The sequence below is a fragment of the Suillus clintonianus genome, assembly GCF_016758775.1.
Source record: "Suillus clintonianus strain FC179 chromosome Unknown DEU56scaffold_83, whole genome shotgun sequence".
NCBI classification, from domain to species: Eukaryota; Fungi; Basidiomycota; class Agaricomycetes; order Boletales; family Suillaceae; genus Suillus; species Suillus clintonianus.
This window is the reverse complement of record NW_024539307.1, coordinates 62,075-80,127: the sequence shown is the minus strand read 5'-3', so window position 1 is coordinate 80,127 and position 18,053 is coordinate 62,075. Positions and strand designations below refer to the sequence as shown.

General features: G+C 49.7%; 7 protein-coding genes across 7 annotated transcripts; 4 read left to right on the top strand and 3 right to left on the bottom strand.

Annotated features, from left to right (window-relative positions):
* Window positions 1-266: 266 nt before the first annotated feature.
* DEU56DRAFT_983108 (uncharacterized protein) lies at window positions 267-1,575 on the top strand. The gene is made up of 6 exons (XM_041359933.1): window positions 267-289; window positions 343-434; window positions 491-508; window positions 561-632; window positions 685-903; window positions 959-1,575. The coding sequence occupies exons 5-6, from the start codon at window positions 757-759 to the stop codon at window positions 1,214-1,216; spliced, it is 405 nt and encodes a 134-aa protein (XP_041204751.1). The 5' UTR covers window positions 267-289; window positions 343-434; window positions 491-508; window positions 561-632; window positions 685-756; the 3' UTR covers window positions 1,217-1,575.
* A 1,857-nt stretch (window positions 1,576-3,432) lies between these two features.
* Window positions 3,433-4,281, top strand: DEU56DRAFT_823804 (uncharacterized protein). The gene is made up of 2 exons (XM_041354226.1): window positions 3,433-3,883; window positions 3,939-4,281. Exons 1-2 carry the CDS (start codon window positions 3,456-3,458, stop codon window positions 4,186-4,188), a joined length of 678 nt encoding a protein of 225 aa, XP_041204750.1. The 5' UTR covers window positions 3,433-3,455; the 3' UTR covers window positions 4,189-4,281.
* Window positions 4,282-4,632: 351 nt separating this feature from the next.
* DEU56DRAFT_562341 (uncharacterized protein) lies at window positions 4,633-5,693 on the bottom strand. Its single transcript, XM_041346821.1, has 6 exons — window positions 5,497-5,693; window positions 5,218-5,446; window positions 5,063-5,167; window positions 4,930-5,003; window positions 4,821-4,881; window positions 4,633-4,759 (listed from the first exon to the last, which is right to left on the bottom strand). The coding sequence occupies exons 2-6, from the start codon at window positions 5,350-5,352 to the stop codon at window positions 4,697-4,699; spliced, it is 438 nt and encodes a 145-aa protein (XP_041204749.1). The 5' UTR covers window positions 5,353-5,446; window positions 5,497-5,693; the 3' UTR covers window positions 4,633-4,696.
* A 327-nt stretch (window positions 5,694-6,020) lies between these two features.
* DEU56DRAFT_903584 (common central domain of tyrosinase-domain-containing protein) lies at window positions 6,021-9,398 on the top strand. Its single transcript, XM_041356643.1, has 19 exons — window positions 6,021-6,061; window positions 6,116-6,191; window positions 6,248-6,338; window positions 6,399-6,740; window positions 6,802-6,811; window positions 6,863-6,917; window positions 6,972-7,075; window positions 7,128-7,302; window positions 7,357-7,454; window positions 7,510-7,593; window positions 7,642-7,738; window positions 7,795-7,812; window positions 7,873-7,887; window positions 7,942-7,966; window positions 8,023-8,049; window positions 8,100-8,182; window positions 8,234-8,369; window positions 8,422-9,143; window positions 9,202-9,398. Exons 4-19 carry the CDS (start codon window positions 6,440-6,442, stop codon window positions 9,235-9,237), a joined length of 1,986 nt encoding a protein of 661 aa, XP_041204748.1. The 5' UTR covers window positions 6,021-6,061; window positions 6,116-6,191; window positions 6,248-6,338; window positions 6,399-6,439; the 3' UTR covers window positions 9,238-9,398.
* A 212-nt stretch (window positions 9,399-9,610) lies between these two features.
* On the bottom strand, window positions 9,611-11,251 carry DEU56DRAFT_823793 (uncharacterized protein). Its single transcript, XM_041354225.1, has 11 exons — window positions 11,150-11,251; window positions 10,999-11,093; window positions 10,838-10,929; window positions 10,553-10,776; window positions 10,418-10,502; window positions 10,267-10,361; window positions 10,200-10,206; window positions 10,039-10,145; window positions 9,959-9,987; window positions 9,803-9,906; window positions 9,611-9,751 (listed from the first exon to the last, which is right to left on the bottom strand). The coding sequence occupies exons 1-11, from the start codon at window positions 11,206-11,208 to the stop codon at window positions 9,653-9,655; spliced, it is 996 nt and encodes a 331-aa protein (XP_041204747.1). The 5' UTR covers window positions 11,209-11,251; the 3' UTR covers window positions 9,611-9,652.
* DEU56DRAFT_823781 (uncharacterized protein) lies at window positions 11,232-13,041 on the bottom strand. The gene is made up of 11 exons (XM_041354224.1): window positions 12,845-13,041; window positions 12,698-12,792; window positions 12,551-12,642; window positions 12,270-12,496; window positions 12,130-12,214; window positions 11,984-12,078; window positions 11,918-11,924; window positions 11,763-11,869; window positions 11,678-11,706; window positions 11,517-11,620; window positions 11,232-11,458 (listed from the first exon to the last, which is right to left on the bottom strand). The coding sequence occupies exons 1-11, from the start codon at window positions 12,868-12,870 to the stop codon at window positions 11,357-11,359; spliced, it is 969 nt and encodes a 322-aa protein (XP_041204746.1). The 5' UTR covers window positions 12,871-13,041; the 3' UTR covers window positions 11,232-11,356.
* On the top strand, window positions 13,042-17,290 carry DEU56DRAFT_823777 (uncharacterized protein). Its single transcript, XM_041354223.1, has 3 exons — window positions 13,042-13,725; window positions 13,779-17,110; window positions 17,168-17,290. The coding sequence occupies exons 1-2, from the start codon at window positions 13,143-13,145 to the stop codon at window positions 17,108-17,110; spliced, it is 3,915 nt and encodes a 1,304-aa protein (XP_041204745.1). The 5' UTR covers window positions 13,042-13,142; the 3' UTR covers window positions 17,168-17,290.
* Window positions 17,291-18,053: the final 763 nt, after the last annotated feature.

Genomic DNA, 18,053 nt, shown 5'->3' with positions numbered 1-18,053 from the left:
GGGATAGCAAGGCGGGCAAGCTCATCACCACACTCAAACAGGATTATCCAGTTTGGAGGTTGGCATGGACGTCGGACGGAAAAAAGCTAATCTCCGGGTCATATGGCCCGATTAGGATATTCGACACAGCCACTTGGCAGCACATTGCCATTTTTGATGTTCACATAGGAAGTGTCAACGCCTTATCCTTGTCTGCGAACAACCGCTTCCTTGCGAGAGCATTTTCATTTGATAAAACAGTGGGTCTATGGAATCTCGACACGAATCTCCCGATCGGACCACCCCTCCAGTATGAAGACCTTTTGGCCTCCGCAGCTTTTTCCGCTGATGGAAAAACGCTAGTTACTGGTTGCCAAGGCGGAAATGTGTGCGCATGGGACATTCACGCCATCCTCAAAGAAGCTGGCCTTGAAGACCTACTGCCTGTTCCTGATGTTAGTCCAAATCTCATGGCTCTTTGGTAAAGATGATGCTAATATCTTTTTTGCAGGTCATAGAGTTGATAGACGTACGTGGTATTTTTCTTGACCTTTTCGATCACTGTAACATCGGTATTCTAGACGGATGCCACTCAGGGCAAGGACGATGAACTACCACCAGACTTTTTTGATGGTGTGCGAGACGGTGTTCACGTGTGTCGTCAGCGATTCTAAATCAGTTCTTATTCTGACCTCTTGATCTCAGTCTTCCACAGCATACAGTAACCAATACCGTTCCTCTGCCCACCACCGCCCTATCACACGCTCTTCGGGGAATATGCTCCTCAGAGGCCTTTTAACGTTCTTTCGCCGCTCTCCCTCCAACATTAATCAAGCAACCGAACTTCAGCAACGTCCAAGGCGGTCTATCTTCTCTCATAGCAGCCCTCGTGTCGTCGAGGTTGCTGCGGTGCGGGACAAACAAGTACGTCTTTGTTCGGTGCGTTTCCGACAACTGAGGCTTGATTATTTCTGCGTAGGCGCTATATGTTGCTCCGCCGCAGGCAAAAAAAACACAGGCTCAACCACAAGGCCAAGCTCAGTCGTCGTCATCGCAATCTCAGCCTGCCGCCGCCTCGACTTCCACGGCACCTCCTGCTCCAGCCCCCACTCCTGCTCCTGATACAACTACTGCAATACCAGTTGCAGCAACCGTGAGAACAAACATCCTCCGGTTCTTGGCTCGTCTCGTGCTCTTTCTTTGTTGCGCATACCCCCCACAAGCTGATGGACATTGATGCAGATGAACCATATGAACCACTATATCATCGTTCCTTCCAGTTCTTTAGGGCGGTTATCTCATTTTCGCTGTTTTTCGCTAGTTTTCAACAAGCGCGCATAAATATATTTACATACAACCTGCGCGGGGATCATACATCACGTATCTCCTTCTGCCGCTACTATGTGAACGGCCGATCTCAAGCAAGAGCTTCCGCTTGATAGACTTTGGCAGATCGAAGATGTTGGACAATCCAGTGAGCAAGGCGAGCGAGGAAGACACAGCTTTGCGCTTGTTTTACTTGTTTCATCACGAAGTAATGAAAAAAAAAGTAGAAGTGTTCTTTTCTTGTCGCTCTACTGCTTTGTAATAGCAACTCTCATCAATCGTCTGCGCAAATCCAATATTTAATTTTGACGTAGATCACAAAATGATGAAGAGAACCAGATCAGTCGACGTCGTTCCCGATCACACTTGCTCGCCTATGCTTGTGACCAGCCTTGCCAGGTGTCACAAGTGTGACCAGCCTTGCCAGGTGTCACAAGTGTGACCTGGATTTTCACGTTGTCCTTAATGTTCATCAAGCGTTCATTGAAAGCAACTTCGAAGTACTGTCGGCGATTCGGTCGTGGCCTTGAAATGTCTGAACAATCATGTGCCCTGGCTTAAAATTTAGCGGGCCTCAATCATCAGGCAGCACGTCAGTACTCTAGGCACTTGGTATGTTGACCCTCCCTTTTTAAGTCTTGGGAATACCGTGACACGACTGACTGCGACCCTTTGGACAGGTTGCATGCCGCATAGCATATGTGCCGGAGTATGTAGCACTGCGATACTATAAACTGAACAAGATTCACAGCCCTGCAGGACCGATGGGAATTGCGGCACTGATACAACCCATGATCATTACACCTACTCTGAGCACTGCGAACACAGATTGATAATGATTTTACTTTGTAAAGGAAATATCACGCTAGGCTCGTGGCTGATTGGATGCTCGTGCAGAATCGCAGGAACTTGAGCAAGACAAGTACGATAACACGGAGCGTTTTGGGTCCAGGAGGTGGAGGCGAATGACCTGGTGCCTTGTCCCTGGAGCGCCCAATGAGACAAGATGCAGGGCAATGCTGTGAAACGGTAAATATTATAAAACGCCCAGTATACGTACCTCTCCAGCTTTGCCATTCTCGACACCAATCAAACGTCCCAAGAATGGCGGGAGAAGCAGCGCAGCCCATCGATCCAAGCACCACACCCGTTCGAGCGTTTGTTGATCATGAAGAATTTGTACGGGCAGTCGCGGTGTTCCCCGACAGACCACGTATGGTAACGGGCTTACACAATGGGACGCTTCGCCTGTGGGACTTGCAAGAAGGCATTGTGTTGAAGACGATGAAGGGGCACCGTGGGTTGGTGCAAGCAGTGGCAGTATCACGAGATGGGCAATCGATAGCAAGTGGTGATAGGGAAGGAGAGCTCATTGCCTGGGGTGGGAACGCCGGTGAATCTACCACCAAAACCATTAAAACCCACTCTGGTCGCATTCGCTCGCTGGACTTTTCCCCAGATGGCACAGTTCTCGCGACTGGATCATCAGACAAAACAACGAAGCTGTGGGCCACAGAAACCTGGCAGCCGCAAGGAAATCCAATAGAATGTGGTACAGAAGTCTGGTGCGTTCGGTATTCGCCATCTGGCGAAAATATTGCCATTGCGACGTCCCGAAACATACAAGTATGGAACCTGGGCACGAGGGAATGCATTGCAAAATTGGGGGGTCACGCATCCCACTTCTCACTCGCGTGGACACCCAATGGTACACGCCTTTTTTCAGGGGGCTCTATTTTCGATCCCACTATACGAGAGTGGGATGCTTCAACCTGGAAGCAGATCGGTGACTCCTGGAAGGGCCATACCAGAGACATCAACGCCATCGCTGTAAACTCAGCCGGCACCCTCATTGCTTCTGCATCTGATGATAACCAAGTTCGCCTCTGGCAGCTCTCGCATCGACAAATCATCGTCATTTTCAACCATTCTAACCCAGTGTACCTTGTCTCCTTCTCCACGGATGGCAAACACATTCTAAGTGGAGGTAATGATAAGAAGATCTCGGAGTGGGCAGTCCCCGAGGAGGCATTGCCTGAGGACGCTCCTGGTGAGGAACAGGCGTCGATCACAGTAAGTTCTCATCGATTCCCCGTCCCTTTATTTATCTCATTTCGCATTCAGACTAGCGCATCCAACACTACGACTGTATGCCTCATTTCTATCTCCCAAATTCCCTTACTCATGTTCCTGCATTGTCACCCGATGACTATCTTCTTCATTTATGTACTATAATGGCCACCCAGGTGGAGATACCCGGCCAAGTTGAAGATGACAGCACGCAAGATACACCACCTGGTTTCTTTGGAGGATCTTATGATGTGCGTACACCAGCATATCCTACATTTCGCATTCACATCATTCGCTGCAGTATCCTCATTCTTTCTCGCCACGAACCCAGCAGAGCCCAGGACTCCTCAAGAGACTCTTCGCTATCGCTAGGAGCCCTCGCTCAGCTCTCCCACGACCACAACCCAGGACTGGTCCAGCGACCGAACTCGAGCAGCGTCCAAGGTCGAGTATCTTCCCTCATCGAGGTCCTCGCGTTGTCGAAGTTGCTGCAGTACGGGACAAACAGGTACGCTTTCTCGAGGTTCGTTTACAATCACCGAAGTTTAATGATTTCCGTGCAGGCACTGTTTGTTGCTCGTCGGCCAGAACGAGACAAGGCAAAACCAGCACAGCAGCCACACCATCCAGCCCAGTCGACATCGCATACTCGGCCGACTGCTGCATCGATATCCACAACGCCTACTACACCTGCTGCTACCCCGACGGGTGCAGCAGGCGCTACGTCTCGTCCCACTGTCATCATCGAGAACCCCCCATGGTGGATTCGTTTTCTGGTCATTGTGTGCTGCGCATCTACTCACCACGCCGTGAATCAATCATAGAGATACTGCACCGGGAGAGTTATTTTATCTTTGCCCTTAGTTACGCCATTGTATGTCTCTTGCGCACAATTAAGTTATGTCCGTTATCAGGATATCCAGATCTAAACCTGCTGACAGGATTTCGAGCCCTAGTTTAGGTTTTGCCCACATAACACGGCTGGTTCGCAAAAGCGGGTGCATACCTCTGCTCAGCACACTGACAAATATTTTTGAACGTCGTCCCAGAGGAGAACTTGTTTACAGCTTCGGAAACCTACAGTAACGCTCCCGCAAGTGGGTCGGCCTTCGACCTTCGGGCGATGACGACGATACTAAAGATATTCGCCGTCCTATTGCGCTCAGCGAGGAAAACCTTTCAATGACCTGCGAACACCAGAACTGGACGGCCCCGGGGCAACATGAACATAACACAACACGATTCATTCAAACTCAAGATGTGTGTACATAAGGTTTGTTACGCCATTCGCCAGTCATTCTTTCACAAGCTACAGCTTCGCTTAGTTGTCATCCAAGAGCCAAAGCTGGCTGTTGTCACTGTTGTCTGGGACAGCGAGCTTGATCTACAAAACGCGAACCGTGAGATATTCTGTCCGGCGGCACACAATGAGCTTGAAGCAATACCTGAGTGAGGTTGTTGCCGCTGCTGAGGGCGCAAACCAATTCTCCCTCTTGGCCTTGGATCCTGTGCGTACGTGAGTGCGTGATTACATCTCTCGGTCGCATCGCTCACATGTATTGTCCCATGTCGTTCTGTTTGACAAGGGTCCACTTCGTGGCGATGGTGCTGCCGAAGACGCCTTGGCCCTGCAAATTTGAAGACGCGTCAAACAGTATATCACAGGAGGAAGCCTGCATTTTTTTACCAGCCTCTCTGGCTCGGCCCTCATGTAGGTTCCGGTTCCGTTGTTGGCCAATCTGACGGTAATATTGTTGCCTTCCTCGTCCTGATCGAGGATTTGCACATCCCACTACGCTGACGGTGAGCCTGCGCACTCTGAGTCAAGGAATGAATACTAACGCGCTGGTGCGGGTTTGTGGTGGTGGCATTTTCATAGCCGACGATAGGAGTGCCTTCGGCGCTGCTGCCGTACTGCAGGTCAACGACCTGGTTGGAGTACAGGACGTTAAAGATCTTGCGAGTGCCGCTCTGCATGGTAAGATGGGTTGTGAGCTGAAGTAAGTGGGACTTGAAAGTTGTAGGTTGGTTTGATGAAGAGGTGACCGCCAAACACGACAGCCTTTATATGCTGAGGAAAGGCTGTTAGTCAGACTGAGTCAAGCATGGCAGTTTACGCACTGATTGGACGGATAGCAATGTGCCGGGCTTAGCCTACTGGACACAACCAGCCCGAGAACGAGGATCACAGTTGTGTCTGGACAGTATCTTGCGTGCCGTCATCTTGAAGCATCTTGACTGGGGATCTCCACCTGGGTGGCCGTTAGAGCAAAATAAGCCTACAGACGATCATCGGGCGGCAATGCGAGAAATCCGCCGTACGTTACAATCTCCGCACTTCCGTACCCATCACGATTCACCAGAGCAAGCATCAGATATTGAACGTCCTGAATGTAGAGATACGACAAGCAGATGTGCGTGCGTTCCAGTAATATTAATGGGGTACACGCGTTCTCACTCGAGCGTGGTTCAAAGTTAGCGTTGACTTGTGCTGCGCTGCGCTGTGGTCACGATCGCGAAGTTCTGTCTAATCTGGAACTTGGACGATCATTTCAACTCCCTCTTTCCTCCCCAACTGATTTCATTATGATATGGGGATGTCCGTTTATGGTAGGCTTCTTACACATTTTACCTGCTTCTCACTACACCTTCGTCGGTGCATCAGTTGCTGCCAGTGATAGTTCGGGTTTGTGCGCAAGTATGGGTTCTGAAGTTACTGATAACGTGCTTAATTCAATAGATAAATCCACTCTAACACATGAATGGTGTACATAGTACTCGATTCTGACACTCCAACAGTCAGGTGTGCTGTTCATGTGAGCACGGGTTGTGAACAAGGTGGCAGAAATTGACAAACTCCTACCCGATCCAGTCAGCATTAAAAAAACCACATGATGTGTCAACGATTCCCGCAAGTCGACGTCGCCGATAACGGCCCCAGCGTCTCATGTTGACCGCTCTAAGTAAGTCGGCTTTGTCTCTGTGCATATAAATACCACCCTAAAGACATGATGGAACGCCAGGTCGTACCCAACCTTTTTCTACTCTCTGATCTACCCCAACCATGAGCACTGCCGAATACCACTATCCTGTGATTGGCCGCAAGGGCACTGGATGTACATTAGATCGCTTACCTATCGAGACCCTGCAAAAGGATCATCCTCACCAATTTGCATTGTTCATCCTTGCCTATACTGCAATTCAGCAGCGCCCTGATGCTCCCCAAGTTATCGAAGAGCCTGCCGCCACCTTCACAGAAATTGCCTCAATTCACGGAAGGCCCTTCATTGAATGGGCTGGTGACCGCAACAAGGACACCTCAACTGACTTTGACGACGCTGACAGGACTACTGCCAGGTTCGGAGGTATGTTGGTCGTTTCCATTGTAGTTCCCCACAGCCAGCCTGAAAATACTGCTTGTCACAGGTTATTGCACGTAAGCTGGTGTCCATGTTCTCGCTCTGTTGATTTTGAAACCTTTGTTCAGCCATGGTGCCGTTGTTTTTCCTACTTGGCACCGCCCATATGTCATGCTTATTGAGGTACGCTCAACAGATGACGATCGTGACTCACATGTCGCTCAATTTCTTTTGTAGCAATCCATCGGAAATATCGCCGAACAATTGGCCCACGATATCGAAGCTAAAAACCCGCGCGAAGGTGGAGTGTGGGTCAATGCTGCCAAGGAACTGCGCTTTCCGTGCGTGCTAAGTCATTCCTGACACTGATTCAGACTTCTACATTATACGCAGATACTGGGACTGGGCCGGCAAGGATGTACCCGAGAATGGGCTTCCTCCTGTTCTGTACGAGGACAAAGTGGAAATCGTGACCGCTGGAGGTCAAAAACAAACTGTTGATAATCCGCTCTCATTTTTCTCGTTCGTCGATGGGATCCCACAAGACTTTGATGACAAGACGGTCAGGGTACGATATCTTTGCCTTTCCTTATCGCGGAACTTGCTCAAATGTTGTTCGTAGTCAGGGCACGTGGCATATTTCTCCCAGTGGAAGAGGACGTACCGCTACGCTGCTAGTGTCGTGAACCCTGAAAGCAGCGACGTAGACGCGATGCAACAGTAAGTATCGATGAGACATGTGGTGCGACACGGGAGCTGATTTGTATTTTGTAAGGGCGTTCAAAGCCGGGGCAGCAGATGTAAGAAGCAAAGTTGCTCAACTCTTTACAGTCAATGATGACGAAGATCCTGCGTTGGCGTATGTCTTTCCTTTTGCTATCCCACGTATTGACTAACATCTTGATAGCTGGGACGAATTTTCTAACCATACTCCGGAGTCAAAAAACTCCGTCTTCAACACTGGATCACTTGAAGGCGTGCATGACGTTGTTCATGGATTATTTGTGGGTGAAATACATTTGTTCCAACTTGGCATGTGCTTACTCCAGCTATGATTTAGGGTGGAACCGGACACATCGTTAGTTTTAACTGCTTGGGTGCGAAAGATGTTGTTGATCTTAATTAAATGAACTTGCAGGGTGACTCAGACTACGTGAGCAGCTCCTTATCTGACCCTCTAAAATGATGTTGAGCTCTCTTCATATAGGCCGGTTTCGATCCTATCTTCTACCGTGCGTGAATAGGCGCAAGTTACTTGCATGCATAACTTATATGACATTCCCTTCAGTTCACCATGCGAATGTGGACAGAATATGTATGTGTCATTTAGTTCAAGGGTGTTCTCTTGTGACCGAATCCCCTAAGTGGCTCTTTGGGAGTGGTGCTACTCCGAGTACTGGATGGAAAACGGGTATACACTCGACGGGAAATTAATCCCTTGGACAATAGTATGGGTTTGGACGATGTCCTGACACACGTACTCAGTAATCGTCTTTTAGAATCTCGGTACATATGCGAAGCCCCTCAACGCACAGCTCCTTCCAGATGGGCCACTCCAACCATGGCGAACGGAACAAGGGGTCTACTGGACTACTAATCAAGCTCGATTTTTGCATGCAGACGCCTACCCCAAGTGTAAGTAGCAATCCTTTCTATGGGATCACAATAGTAAATTCACCTTGAACAGATTATTCGTATCCCGAGTTCTCGGGCATTAAAGTTGATAGAGCTGCTACGTCACCCAACGAGCGTGCCTTGGGGCGCAAGAAGGTTGCAGCGTACTACGGGTTTGATCCACAAGCTACCGCACAGCAGGTGTCGGCTCCCGCTTGGACGCAACTTCCTGTTCCAGACAAGGACCATCCTGCTGTGCCAGATGGCCATACTGTTGTTCCTGGGTACCGCACATTTGTCGTGGTTGTGAAACTTCTGGAGCATGCCTTCAACGGCACCTATTCATTCCAGCTCTACCACAAAGGAAATAGTGTTTCGGCTCCGCAGCTCATAGGCACCGTCACATCCTTTGCACGGCCAGACACTTCCGCTTGTAAAGCGTGTGATAACCGTCGTGCGGCGGGAAGCGTCATTCGCGGCATCATTCCAATTCCTCCCGCATTGATCGAAAGTATCATGAAAGCGAACGGGGATGGCACATCGGCGGCTTCGTTTGACCAGACGCTCGCTCACATCAAGGGGGAGCTCATCGGAAAGATTGTGGATGCTTCTGGCGCTGAGCTTGCCGGGGCTATCGGAGGCCTGGACGCCCCCCAGGTCCCAAGCCATAAAACCACTTCTGCAAACGTTACTCCCGTTGAAATTTCTTTGATATCGACTGCTGTTGCTGAACACGGAGACAAGAGTCGTCCTGTTTACATGTTGGACTCGCAGCACCACGATAGTGTCTTCAGCGTAAGTATCCTTCTTAATTTGGATAATTTGCTTTGCTGAACATTACCTTTTTTTACAGAGTGGGTGGCACGCGACTCACCGGGATGCGGCGTGATGCAGTATGGTGTCCCCTTTGTGTCTTTTCCGCAAATAAGTGAAGCTGTGAGGGAATGCCAGAGGTTGGCGAATGGCAAATATGCTTCTACGTCTTGTGCCAATGTCTTGTACCAACGCTTTGTAACAATCTGTCGAGCCATATGATTTGTATGAAATTGTATCGCGTTTCATGTTTCCCAGCACCATCTGGTTATAGTGCTTGTGTTCGCGAGACCTAGTCTAAGTGGCACTGGCAGCCCACCACAAAGCACATGTCATACTAACACGTATATTATCTTTACCATGAGACTCCCGCCTAATTAACCCAAGGGAGATATTCGAATCCCAATTCTCACTGCACCTAATCCTCATGGTCTGTGCTCACACGAGACTTAGTACTGAAACCATTGATATAACTTTCAAGTCTAGGTTGTCTAGTAATACATTTCCTTCAAGCGCTGATTGACATATTCCCCAGCTGATACGGGTCCATACCTCGCGGGTCGCTCGGCAGATACACAACTTGCAATAGGCTGCTCAACTATCTCAATTGTCAAGTGTTCAAATAATAGATAAGCACGCACCTCGACGTTAACATCGTAATCAGTGCCGAAGAATAGGGGAATAGAATATCGGTCTACGCCATTCCGATTGACAGCCCTATGGACCGTGGACTTGAAAATATCATCTGAAAATCGAATGCTGAGATGAGGCCCGATGGCGGTGCGAAAAAAACGCACTTGTCCACCTAGCAAATTGATCACCCAGGCTTGAATAAGACATTCAGCTATTGAAATCGAAAAAAAGTAAATCTGATCACTTGATAACCAGCGTCCCGTCAATGGGTGGGGCTTTGATCCACTCCTTCTGGGAGTTCAGGATCTGGAGCGCCTGTATTCCTGGTTGTTGCCAGAGTATCGTGAAACACTGTAACATAATCGATGCGAATCATGATAGAGTTCTGAGGTAATTGAATCGCACCTCAAAACTAAATGTTTACAAGGGATTAACATGGTGAAAGAAAGATACCAATGACGAATTAACTCACTCTGTGTGGGCCCCGATACCGACGATACGATCATCTGCGGGGCCTGTCTGTGGAGGGTAGTGTAATGTGTTCATAATTGCAGCTGAGTTCTTCGTCTGCGAGATATTCAATGAAAGTCCAAAGATCACATGCCATTCACACGGCACTGTACCTTGTCGTCAAAATATCTCTCTGGTAAATCCAAGGACAGTGCGAAAAGTGGGAAAAGTATCTTTCCGACAGCTACTGCCGCGTGGCTTACGAGGCTATAAGTTTAGATATCATATTTCAAGGCAGAAGTACTCACTAGTACTTCAACATGCTTTCTCTATACTCTTCGGGACGCTCGGGCCAAACATTAGCGCCCGCCATGGCACCATCATTTGCTCGCTTCTCATCATAGGCCTTTGCCTCGAGCTCCTCCCAACCAATTTGGAACGCCTCGTGCAGGTCACCTCTGTTCCCAGGTTCGATATTGGCATCAAGTAATGGGGTGTATCCTTTGAAGTTGGCGACGGTTTTGTGGTTAAGCTATGCAAAGACGCTGCCGATTAGCAACTCTGACCACAGGTGACAGCTTCACAATCAACACCTTAAGCTTTTCCTCCGTTGGAAGGTTGAAGTACTCCTTGTTGACTTTAAGGACATTGTCTATGCATTCCGGTGGTATCCCGTGGTTTTTGACTGCCAGTGCATGTAAAGTGGTCGTGACGTCGCAGAGGAGCCGTTTCTATGCGTCTACAGAGTGCTTACCATAGAAAAACCCTACATTCATACATGCATCGCGTATCTGATGCGCAAGTGCTTTCCTCTCACTCTCGTCCGGACTTGTTGCACAGGAAAGATCGCTGCAGTGAAGTCAGCATGGTCGTGCTTTGCAAGTAATCTTAGCCAGCGAACAGACATTATGGGTATGTCTTGAAAAGCGCCATCAACGACGGACGCCGACTCTGCTAAAGACATTATCGTCGTCGTTGAAGAAGGAAGGATTCTCTGATTATCCCGAATGAGATAAGATCATAACTATATGCATATATGTATTTATGCACATCACATGCGCCGAAATCTGCATCCGAAATGCTCCAGCTGTGGCCTTGGTAGTAACTACAATTTACTTATTATACATGTCTTTCAATCGCTGCCTCACATACTCTCCGGAAGTGATGGCTGCATACTTTGCTGGTCTTTCAGCTGACACGCAGGTGTGCATTGGCTGTAATGTATCGAATCAGGCCCATTAGACAGCGTGAAACAATATTCAATCAACTAACCTCGATGTTAACCTCGTAGTCAGTGTCAAAGAATAGTGCGATGGAGTACCGATCAACGATGTTCTTGTTGGCGACTCGATGCACAGTAGACTTGAAAACATCGTCTGTACAGCGTGGTAAATATCCCGACTATATCACCAAAGGCAATGGGGTTTACGCACTTGTCCAACGCGCAAACTGATCTCCAAGACTTATAATCCAGTTAGTGACTGTATAATTATTAGGAAGCATGCGAAATATTCGTACTTGACAACGAGGGTTCCCGGCAGCGGTGGCACATCGATCCATTGCTCACGAGAGTTCAAAACCTGGAGAGCCTCGATGCTCGCTTGTTGCCAGAGAATCGTGAAACACTGCCCATGGTTGAAAATCCATTACGAGCTCGGAAATATTGGACTCACCCCAAAACTATTGCACCCGAATGGCGTCAAGGTTACACATTGATAGATAGCTTCGAAACAACTCACTCGGAATGAGCTCCGATTCCCAGCACTTTATCATCTGGAGCATCTAGCTGAGGCGGATAGTGGAGTGTACGCATGGTAGCGGCCGAATACATGGTCTATTTAAACTATGACGGGTGGTAACCACACTAGGGCGTGCAGACACGTACCTTGTCGTTGAAGTACGTTTCAGGCAGGTCGAGCGCCAGTGCAAAGAGGCAAAACAGCTTCTTTCCGACGGCAAGGGCAGCGTGACTGTAGGTTAGCATTGTGAGTTTCTGATGTCTCGAAAACCAAATATCAACTCGACTAATAATCCAAGCAAACGGATCTAAAATGTTCAGGTTTATCTGGCCAGATATTCGCACCCGCCATCGCTCCATCACGCCGAGAAGTCCTTTGGACCGCTGGATCGCCGGATTTCTCTTCCCAGCCAATGCGGAAGCTCTCGTGTAAGTCGCCTTTGTTCCCCGGTTGGATGTTGGCCTCCATTACAGCGCTATAGCCTCTGAAATTTGATGCAGTTTTATGATGAAGCTAGTCGTGAATGCGTCATAAAGTCAGTCAAGTGCAGCATTCAGAAAGACACACTTTCAGCTTTTCCTCCGCTGGAAGCGAGTAGTATTCCTTGTTCACTTTCAGGACTTCGTCAAGGCAGTGCTGTGCGATGCCATGGTTCTTGACTGGGTGTAATGTAAGTATAAAATGTGAGACGGAGAAATGCCAAGCTGGGCGTACCATAGAAAAATCCAACGTCCATACATGCTGTTCGAATTTGTTGTGCAAGGGCACGTCGTAGGGCTTCATCTTCGCTAAATGCACCTTCCAGATCACTAATCAAAGCACCGTCAAATAATTTGCGGAGGGGAGCGGAAGCGATCGTACATGATTGGCACACTTTCAAACGACATGGTAAAGATTAGGATTGCACTTCGGTTTCTGTACCTTGAGTCATAAATCGGATTTAACTCGGTTCCTTCAAACCCTGAGCAAAAAGTGTCCGAACGCTTAGGCTTTGAATGTGAGCGCCGCGGAGTTCTTGCTCCGCAGGACTTTTACACTGCTGAGCGCGCTGAGCAAGCCGCAAGTTACTAACTGCCACTGCCAGTGAGATATAGATCACGATTACGTAACTGCACACTCTGGCAGCAACTTATGACCTTCCTGTGTTTTGCAACTGCGAATGTCTTCTACTGAACGTTCGCTGATCGGTTCTGTATTCGAACGCAAGACATCTACTGCCCAAAGCCTACCCTCTCCGAGGTTTGCAAAAACTCCTGGCTCAGGTTTTCCAGTTGTTCAGCATAGGTCAAAAAGCGCCTTTGCTCGCGCAAGAGAAGAGGAAAAGAGCAGCAGCAATGCAAGGCCTACGACCGTACCCTTCGTAATACCTGCGCGTCCCGCCGAACAATCTCAACCTCGAGATCTTGAGGTGGATTCACGAACCACCGATGATGCTATGCGTCAGCAGATCAGTGAAGACAACGATCGCCGACTGGCCAATATGACTGAAGAGGATCGAGAACAAGAGAGACGGGAGGTTTTAGAGCAACTGGGAAGTGGTGCAGGTGCCCTTCTGGAGCGTGTACGCGCTGCAAGGTTAAGAAATGCAACGAAGCCTCCCGCTATAGCTGGGGGTATGCCTGTACAATCCGAGCAGGCCCCAGATGTCTCCCACGAAATTCCGATCGTTGCTCCGCTACCAGGGCTTGCCGCCAGACGCAATTTATCAAGGGTCAAGAGCTTGGAAGATTTCGGGAAAAGAGGCACGTCACTTCCAGGGCTTGATGGGTATTTTGACACGAAAGCTGCGTCTTAGCTCCTCCAATCCTGGTGAAAAGCAGTACTAGACCTTCGTCACCAAGTAAACCCAGTCGCCAACTTCGCTTTGCCGCATTGACGCCTGCTGATGTCTATGTGTATGAGTCTGCCCCGGTGTCTCCCAAACGAAAGGCCATAGCTCTTCCTCCGCCTCCAGATGCTCCAGACTCCTCAATTGTTTCTCTGGGTACTTTTAAAGAGAATCGTCTGCCGCGGAAGCGACCACTTTCTCCTACTACAAGTCCTAAGGCTGATGATTGGCCTGAGCAGAAGATTGCCCATGATAGATCGGAGCTTGAAGAAGGCACCCCAGAATATATTCGGAGACGATACTTCCCAAGTGTACCTGCAGACAACCCATCCATGTCTTGGATGAAACCTTCGTCATCCAATTCGGAGCCTGTTTTGCTTCGCTTCGATCTGACGGGTGCTCCCATACCTGCAGAAATATCTGCCTCTCTGCCTTCTCATCTGGGCTTGCACCACCATGCAGATGGAGATCACGCAGGATACACTCTTGATGATATATTTTTGTTGTCTCGCTCCACTGTCCCTGCGCAACGCACCACGATGCTTAATATTTTAGCTGGCATTACGCGCCGGTTGGGCGTGCAAGCCAGGGACCCCTACTACGCAGACAGGATTTTAGAACTTCAAGGAAAGGAGGAAGAACTGCGAAAACGTATTCTCGCCGCAGGACTCTCCGCGATGAACGAGAAGGGTGGCGTCGGTGTCCGGGCGATTGAGATCGTCTGGGAGTGTCTTGTCGGCTGGGACGCCCTCTTTGATGCGGAGCATGCCGAGTTGAATCTCGCTCCTGCCATCATGTCCACTTTGCAGGTACCTGACTTCCTTATCCAAGCAATTGAGCTCTTCGCACAAGCATACTTGCCCCCTGAATCCCTGGCCCAACTTCTGTCCATTATCTATCGGTTATCGCAGGAGTCAAATACTATTGCTGAATCAATCATGAAGACCCCTCGGTTGCTTCCAACCCTAATACAGACATTCCTTCTTACGCCTATACCACCACCGTCAGACACACCCCTACCTAACCCTGTCGCCCTCCGGTGCCTCACTGTCCTTGCGTCATCCTCTCGCACTAGCGCTTTGGCACTATGTGAGCCAGCCGATGCACTTCTTCGCTTTATTACCATGCTGCCTCCTGCCTCGCCCTTCCCTGAGCCCCTCGCAACAAACCTGCTCACAGAAACCCTCCGCCTATACACCACTCTTGCCTCATATGGTCTGTATTCGCACATAGCGACATCTGCCGCTTCCTACTTTGATTCTTTGTCGACATATGTTGTTTCATCCAACTCAACACTGCTGAAAGTGGCATGGGCAGGACTTGTGGAAGCATGGATAGTCTGCGCAACGGACCCACATCGCACGACTCCACCGCATGATATCTTGTGGAGCCAAGTGACTAGCTGGGGCTGGGGTGCCGAGGTACTTCAGCTTCGCCAGGGAATAACTGAAGGGGAGGCGGGAGTGTGGGCTGCCATCTGGTGTGCTTCGTCTGCGTGGCTCGAAGGTGCTCGGGTCAACGGTATCAGGGGAGGAGAGAGAGAACGCGTAGAGATTCTCAAAACTATCCGGGACGGGTTTACCCAAGGAGTTGAACATAGCGTAGTGAGGGCTGCCCTAGATGCTCTACTTACTGAACTCGCACAGATACACGATACGCCACTATCGGAGCGGTATCAACGCCTGCAGCGCATTGGCATGCATGCGCGTGTGCTTTCCTCTGTAATTCGCCTCTGGCTTGCATGTACACCTACCGCAAACACCGACGCAAACACAGATGCTCCACTAGGTGCCCCGCCGTTTAGCCTTCCTTTTGCCGAGCTATCGTCTTTCTGTGCCCTCCTCGTTTCGCATCCACTTTGGTCGCTTGTTGCTAGGGGTGTCGAACAAGCTGCCTGCAAGTCCCTAGCGACATTTTTGGCATATTTCCATCGGTTATCGCGACATATCCCAGGGACCTCGCCTGACCTCTGGGTAGCACAGGGTGTGGCAATCCTCGAAAGGCAGCTACCTGGAGAAGAAGAGCACACTTTTCAGGTCATTCAGGCTGTTTTAGCAGTCCTCACGCCGCAATTCCTCGGTACGATGGCACCCTCTAGCATTTGGGAGAAGGGCGGATGGACCGTGATCAAGCCTTTCTTGGATTATGCAATTTGCCCGAACCAGGAGGTATACATTAGCCCCAGCGACGTCACGCCAGAGTCAATCATGCGGTGCACTACCCTTCGACTTCCATCGTCCAGCCCGTCATCCTCTATCCCCGATGAGCATCGCCCAACAGGCCTTCCGTTGCCTCATGGGTGGCTTGCCTCACCAATTGACCATCTTCTCCGGTCCGGGTCTTCGCCCATATTCAAGGCACTTCCTTCCGCATGGGACGCATCGGAAGTTGATATTGTTCGCACATCGCTGCTGCTTGTCAAAGCATTTCAAGAAATTCTATTGCGATACAGCTTGAGCCAGTTCGCCCTGAAGCGTTCAGAGGTGGTCTTTACTTGCATGAAAGTGTTCATGCTCGAACACGGCCAGCAGCAGGAATATCCCTCGCCAGCTACAGGAGACGAAGAGGAAGTGTTTCGGGACCTCATTGTTTCGAAATCAATGTCTGACCTCCTTGCACCGTTCACCCTCGGTGCTGCCACCGCTTCGTCGCCCTCATCCAAATTGGTTGACATTGACCTGGAGCAGGCCTCTCTCCCATTCCTCGGATCGGGCACGCCTTTTTACCAGTTTTATACAGACTTCCTGGCACTATACGATGCCATCTCCTTCTCGCACCCGACCTTTGCCTCCCTTCTACTCCCACCTCTTGCGCTAACCTACCCCATCGACTATCGCCGGTTGCTATGGGCAGACTTTTCACATGTGCTGCGTACCGTGCGCACCCCTGTAGATCAGGTCATCGCAGGAGATCTCAGAGATTTCCTGTACCCTGTAGAGAGAGGCGAAATGATCGGAAAATACGTTGGTCCGCTTCTCCAAGGGTCAGTGGACGGATTCCTGCGCCTCGTTGCAGTACACCACGTAGCGTGCAATATCTGGCCTGATCTTCGGTCCGAAGAAGTCGGTGTCGAGCAGGAGGATGCGGGCAAGAAGCTGTTGATGATGGTGGTGGAGAAAGGAGATGGACGTACTGTGTATGAAGTGCTGAGGTACCGACAGGGTCGTGGAGAAACGGTCATTTATCCCCCTGCTTGCTTTGAAGCGAGTGGGGAGTGGATAGCAGACCGAGCGGGATTTGCTCAGCAGGTGTTGGGCAGCGAGTTGCATGAAAGACTTCAGGGCGTGTTTTATGGGTAGTGAGTCCTTTGACGCGTATGTATTGCTGTTACATGTTCTAACGTAACGACTGGACAGAATATTGGGTGTTCAAATGCGGTATATAGCTCAGGCGGGCTACGGTATATAGAGTACATCTCGGTGGTCCGTGTATTGTTTATTGCACAACGATAAAAACACTGTTTTGCATCCCGACGTGGGAGAACCCTGCCGTGCGCACCTCCATCTCTAACAGATCGACTGGCAGGCGCACGGCTCTGATGCCCTTGTGTGTATTGATCTACGGGGGGACGCTCGTGTGAACGAAATGATTGGTGAAGCTTTGAAGCTTGAAGGTGAGCTCGGTCAGCTTCAGACATGATGCGCTCAAGAATGATTGCAGCTTTTGTTGTAGACGGTCGTGGCGCCGGCCTGTTCAACACCGATAAGTGTCGAACTTCCTATGTTGCCAGCAGTACTAGATGATGGCTCATGATTAGGGTTTGTGTGTGCTGGAGTCAGAAGTATAAAACGAGCAAGTGCAAAGATGTGGTGTGTGCTAGTGTGTCGATGATTACCATAGATTCAGTATATACATCTAATTTTAACAAGTGGACATGGGAGGTGCTGCATGAAGAACTCTCCGAAGTTTGGGACTATTACGTAGCGAGGTATGAGTGAAGGAACAGAACAAGGTCTTTGAGCGAACGGGAGGCGCGGGAACGCACTTCTTGCTTCCGCGCCGTGATCATCGTTCGTCATTGCGCAGCTCGTTTAGATCGCATTTATTTTTTCTCGTCCTCCCCTCCCCTTTCTCCATCGGAGATACCATATTCTAGACCGCCTCGCAACTCTCCGCGTCAGGATCACTGGGGTTGTGAGGTGGTCTCACCCGCCCTCGCAGCTCGCCTTCTTCTCTTGGATTTGGACTCTTCCACGGGGCCTGAAGTGCTGCCTTCGCCCGAAAAACTTAGCATTAGCATCA

Excerpts from the sequence above, each read along its gene's own strand:
- DEU56DRAFT_983108 (XM_041359933.1), top strand. The coding sequence starts at position 757 with ATGCTCCTCAGAGGCCTTTTAACGTTCTTTCGCCGCTCTCCCTCCAAC. Across the intron at positions 904-958 it reads CTGCGGTGCGGGACAAACAA|GCGCTATATGTTGCTCCGCC; the intron begins GTACGTCTTTGT and ends ATTTCTGCGTAG.
- DEU56DRAFT_823777 (XM_041354223.1), top strand. The coding sequence starts at position 13,143 with ATGTCTTCTACTGAACGTTCGCTGATCGGTTCTGTATTCGAACGCAAG. Across the intron at positions 13,726-13,778 it reads GGAAGATTTCGGGAAAAGAG|CTCCTCCAATCCTGGTGAAA; the intron begins GCACGTCACTTC and ends GCTGCGTCTTAG.
- DEU56DRAFT_903584 (XM_041356643.1), top strand. The coding sequence starts at position 6,440 with ATGAGCACTGCCGAATACCACTATCCTGTGATTGGCCGCAAGGGCACT. Across the intron at positions 7,455-7,509 it reads GACGTAGACGCGATGCAACA|GGCGTTCAAAGCCGGGGCAG; the intron begins GTAAGTATCGAT and ends GTATTTTGTAAG. Across the intron at positions 8,050-8,099 it reads TGCGAATGTGGACAGAATAT|TGGCTCTTTGGGAGTGGTGC; the intron begins GTATGTGTCATT and ends GAATCCCCTAAG.
- DEU56DRAFT_823793 (XM_041354225.1), bottom strand. The coding sequence starts at position 11,208 with ATGTCTTTAGCAGAGTCGGCGTCCGTCGTTGATGGCGCTTTTCAAGAC. Across the intron at positions 10,777-10,837 it reads CAACGGAGGAAAAGCTTAAG|CTTAACCACAAAACCGTCGC; the intron begins GTGTTGATTGTG and ends GTCTTTGCATAG. Across the intron at positions 9,907-9,958 it reads TCAATTTGCTAGGTGGACAA|ATGATATTTTCAAGTCCACG; the intron begins GTGCGTTTTTTT and ends TTCGATTTTCAG.
- DEU56DRAFT_823804 (XM_041354226.1), top strand. The coding sequence starts at position 3,456 with ATGCCTCATTTCTATCTCCCAAATTCCCTTACTCATGTTCCTGCATTG. Across the intron at positions 3,884-3,938 it reads CTGCAGTACGGGACAAACAG|GCACTGTTTGTTGCTCGTCG; the intron begins GTACGCTTTCTC and ends ATTTCCGTGCAG.
- DEU56DRAFT_562341 (XM_041346821.1), bottom strand. The coding sequence starts at position 5,352 with ATGCAGAGCGGCACTCGCAAGATCTTTAACGTCCTGTACTCCAACCAG. Across the intron at positions 5,168-5,217 it reads CCACAAACCCGCACCAGCGC|TGGGATGTGCAAATCCTCGA; the intron begins GTTAGTATTCAT and ends CCGTCAGCGTAG. Across the intron at positions 5,004-5,062 it reads GGGCCGAGCCAGAGAGGCTG|GGCCAAGGCGTCTTCGGCAG; the intron begins GTAAAAAAATGC and ends TCAAATTTGCAG.
- DEU56DRAFT_823781 (XM_041354224.1), bottom strand. The coding sequence starts at position 12,870 with ATGTCGTTTGAAAGTGTGCCAATCAT. Across the intron at positions 12,215-12,269 it reads TCCGTTTGCTTGGATTATTA|TCACGCTGCCCTTGCCGTCG; the intron begins GTCGAGTTGATA and ends GCTAACCTACAG. Across the intron at positions 11,707-11,762 it reads CCGGGAACCCTCGTTGTCAA|TCTTGGAGATCAGTTTGCGC; the intron begins GTACGAATATTT and ends CTGGATTATAAG.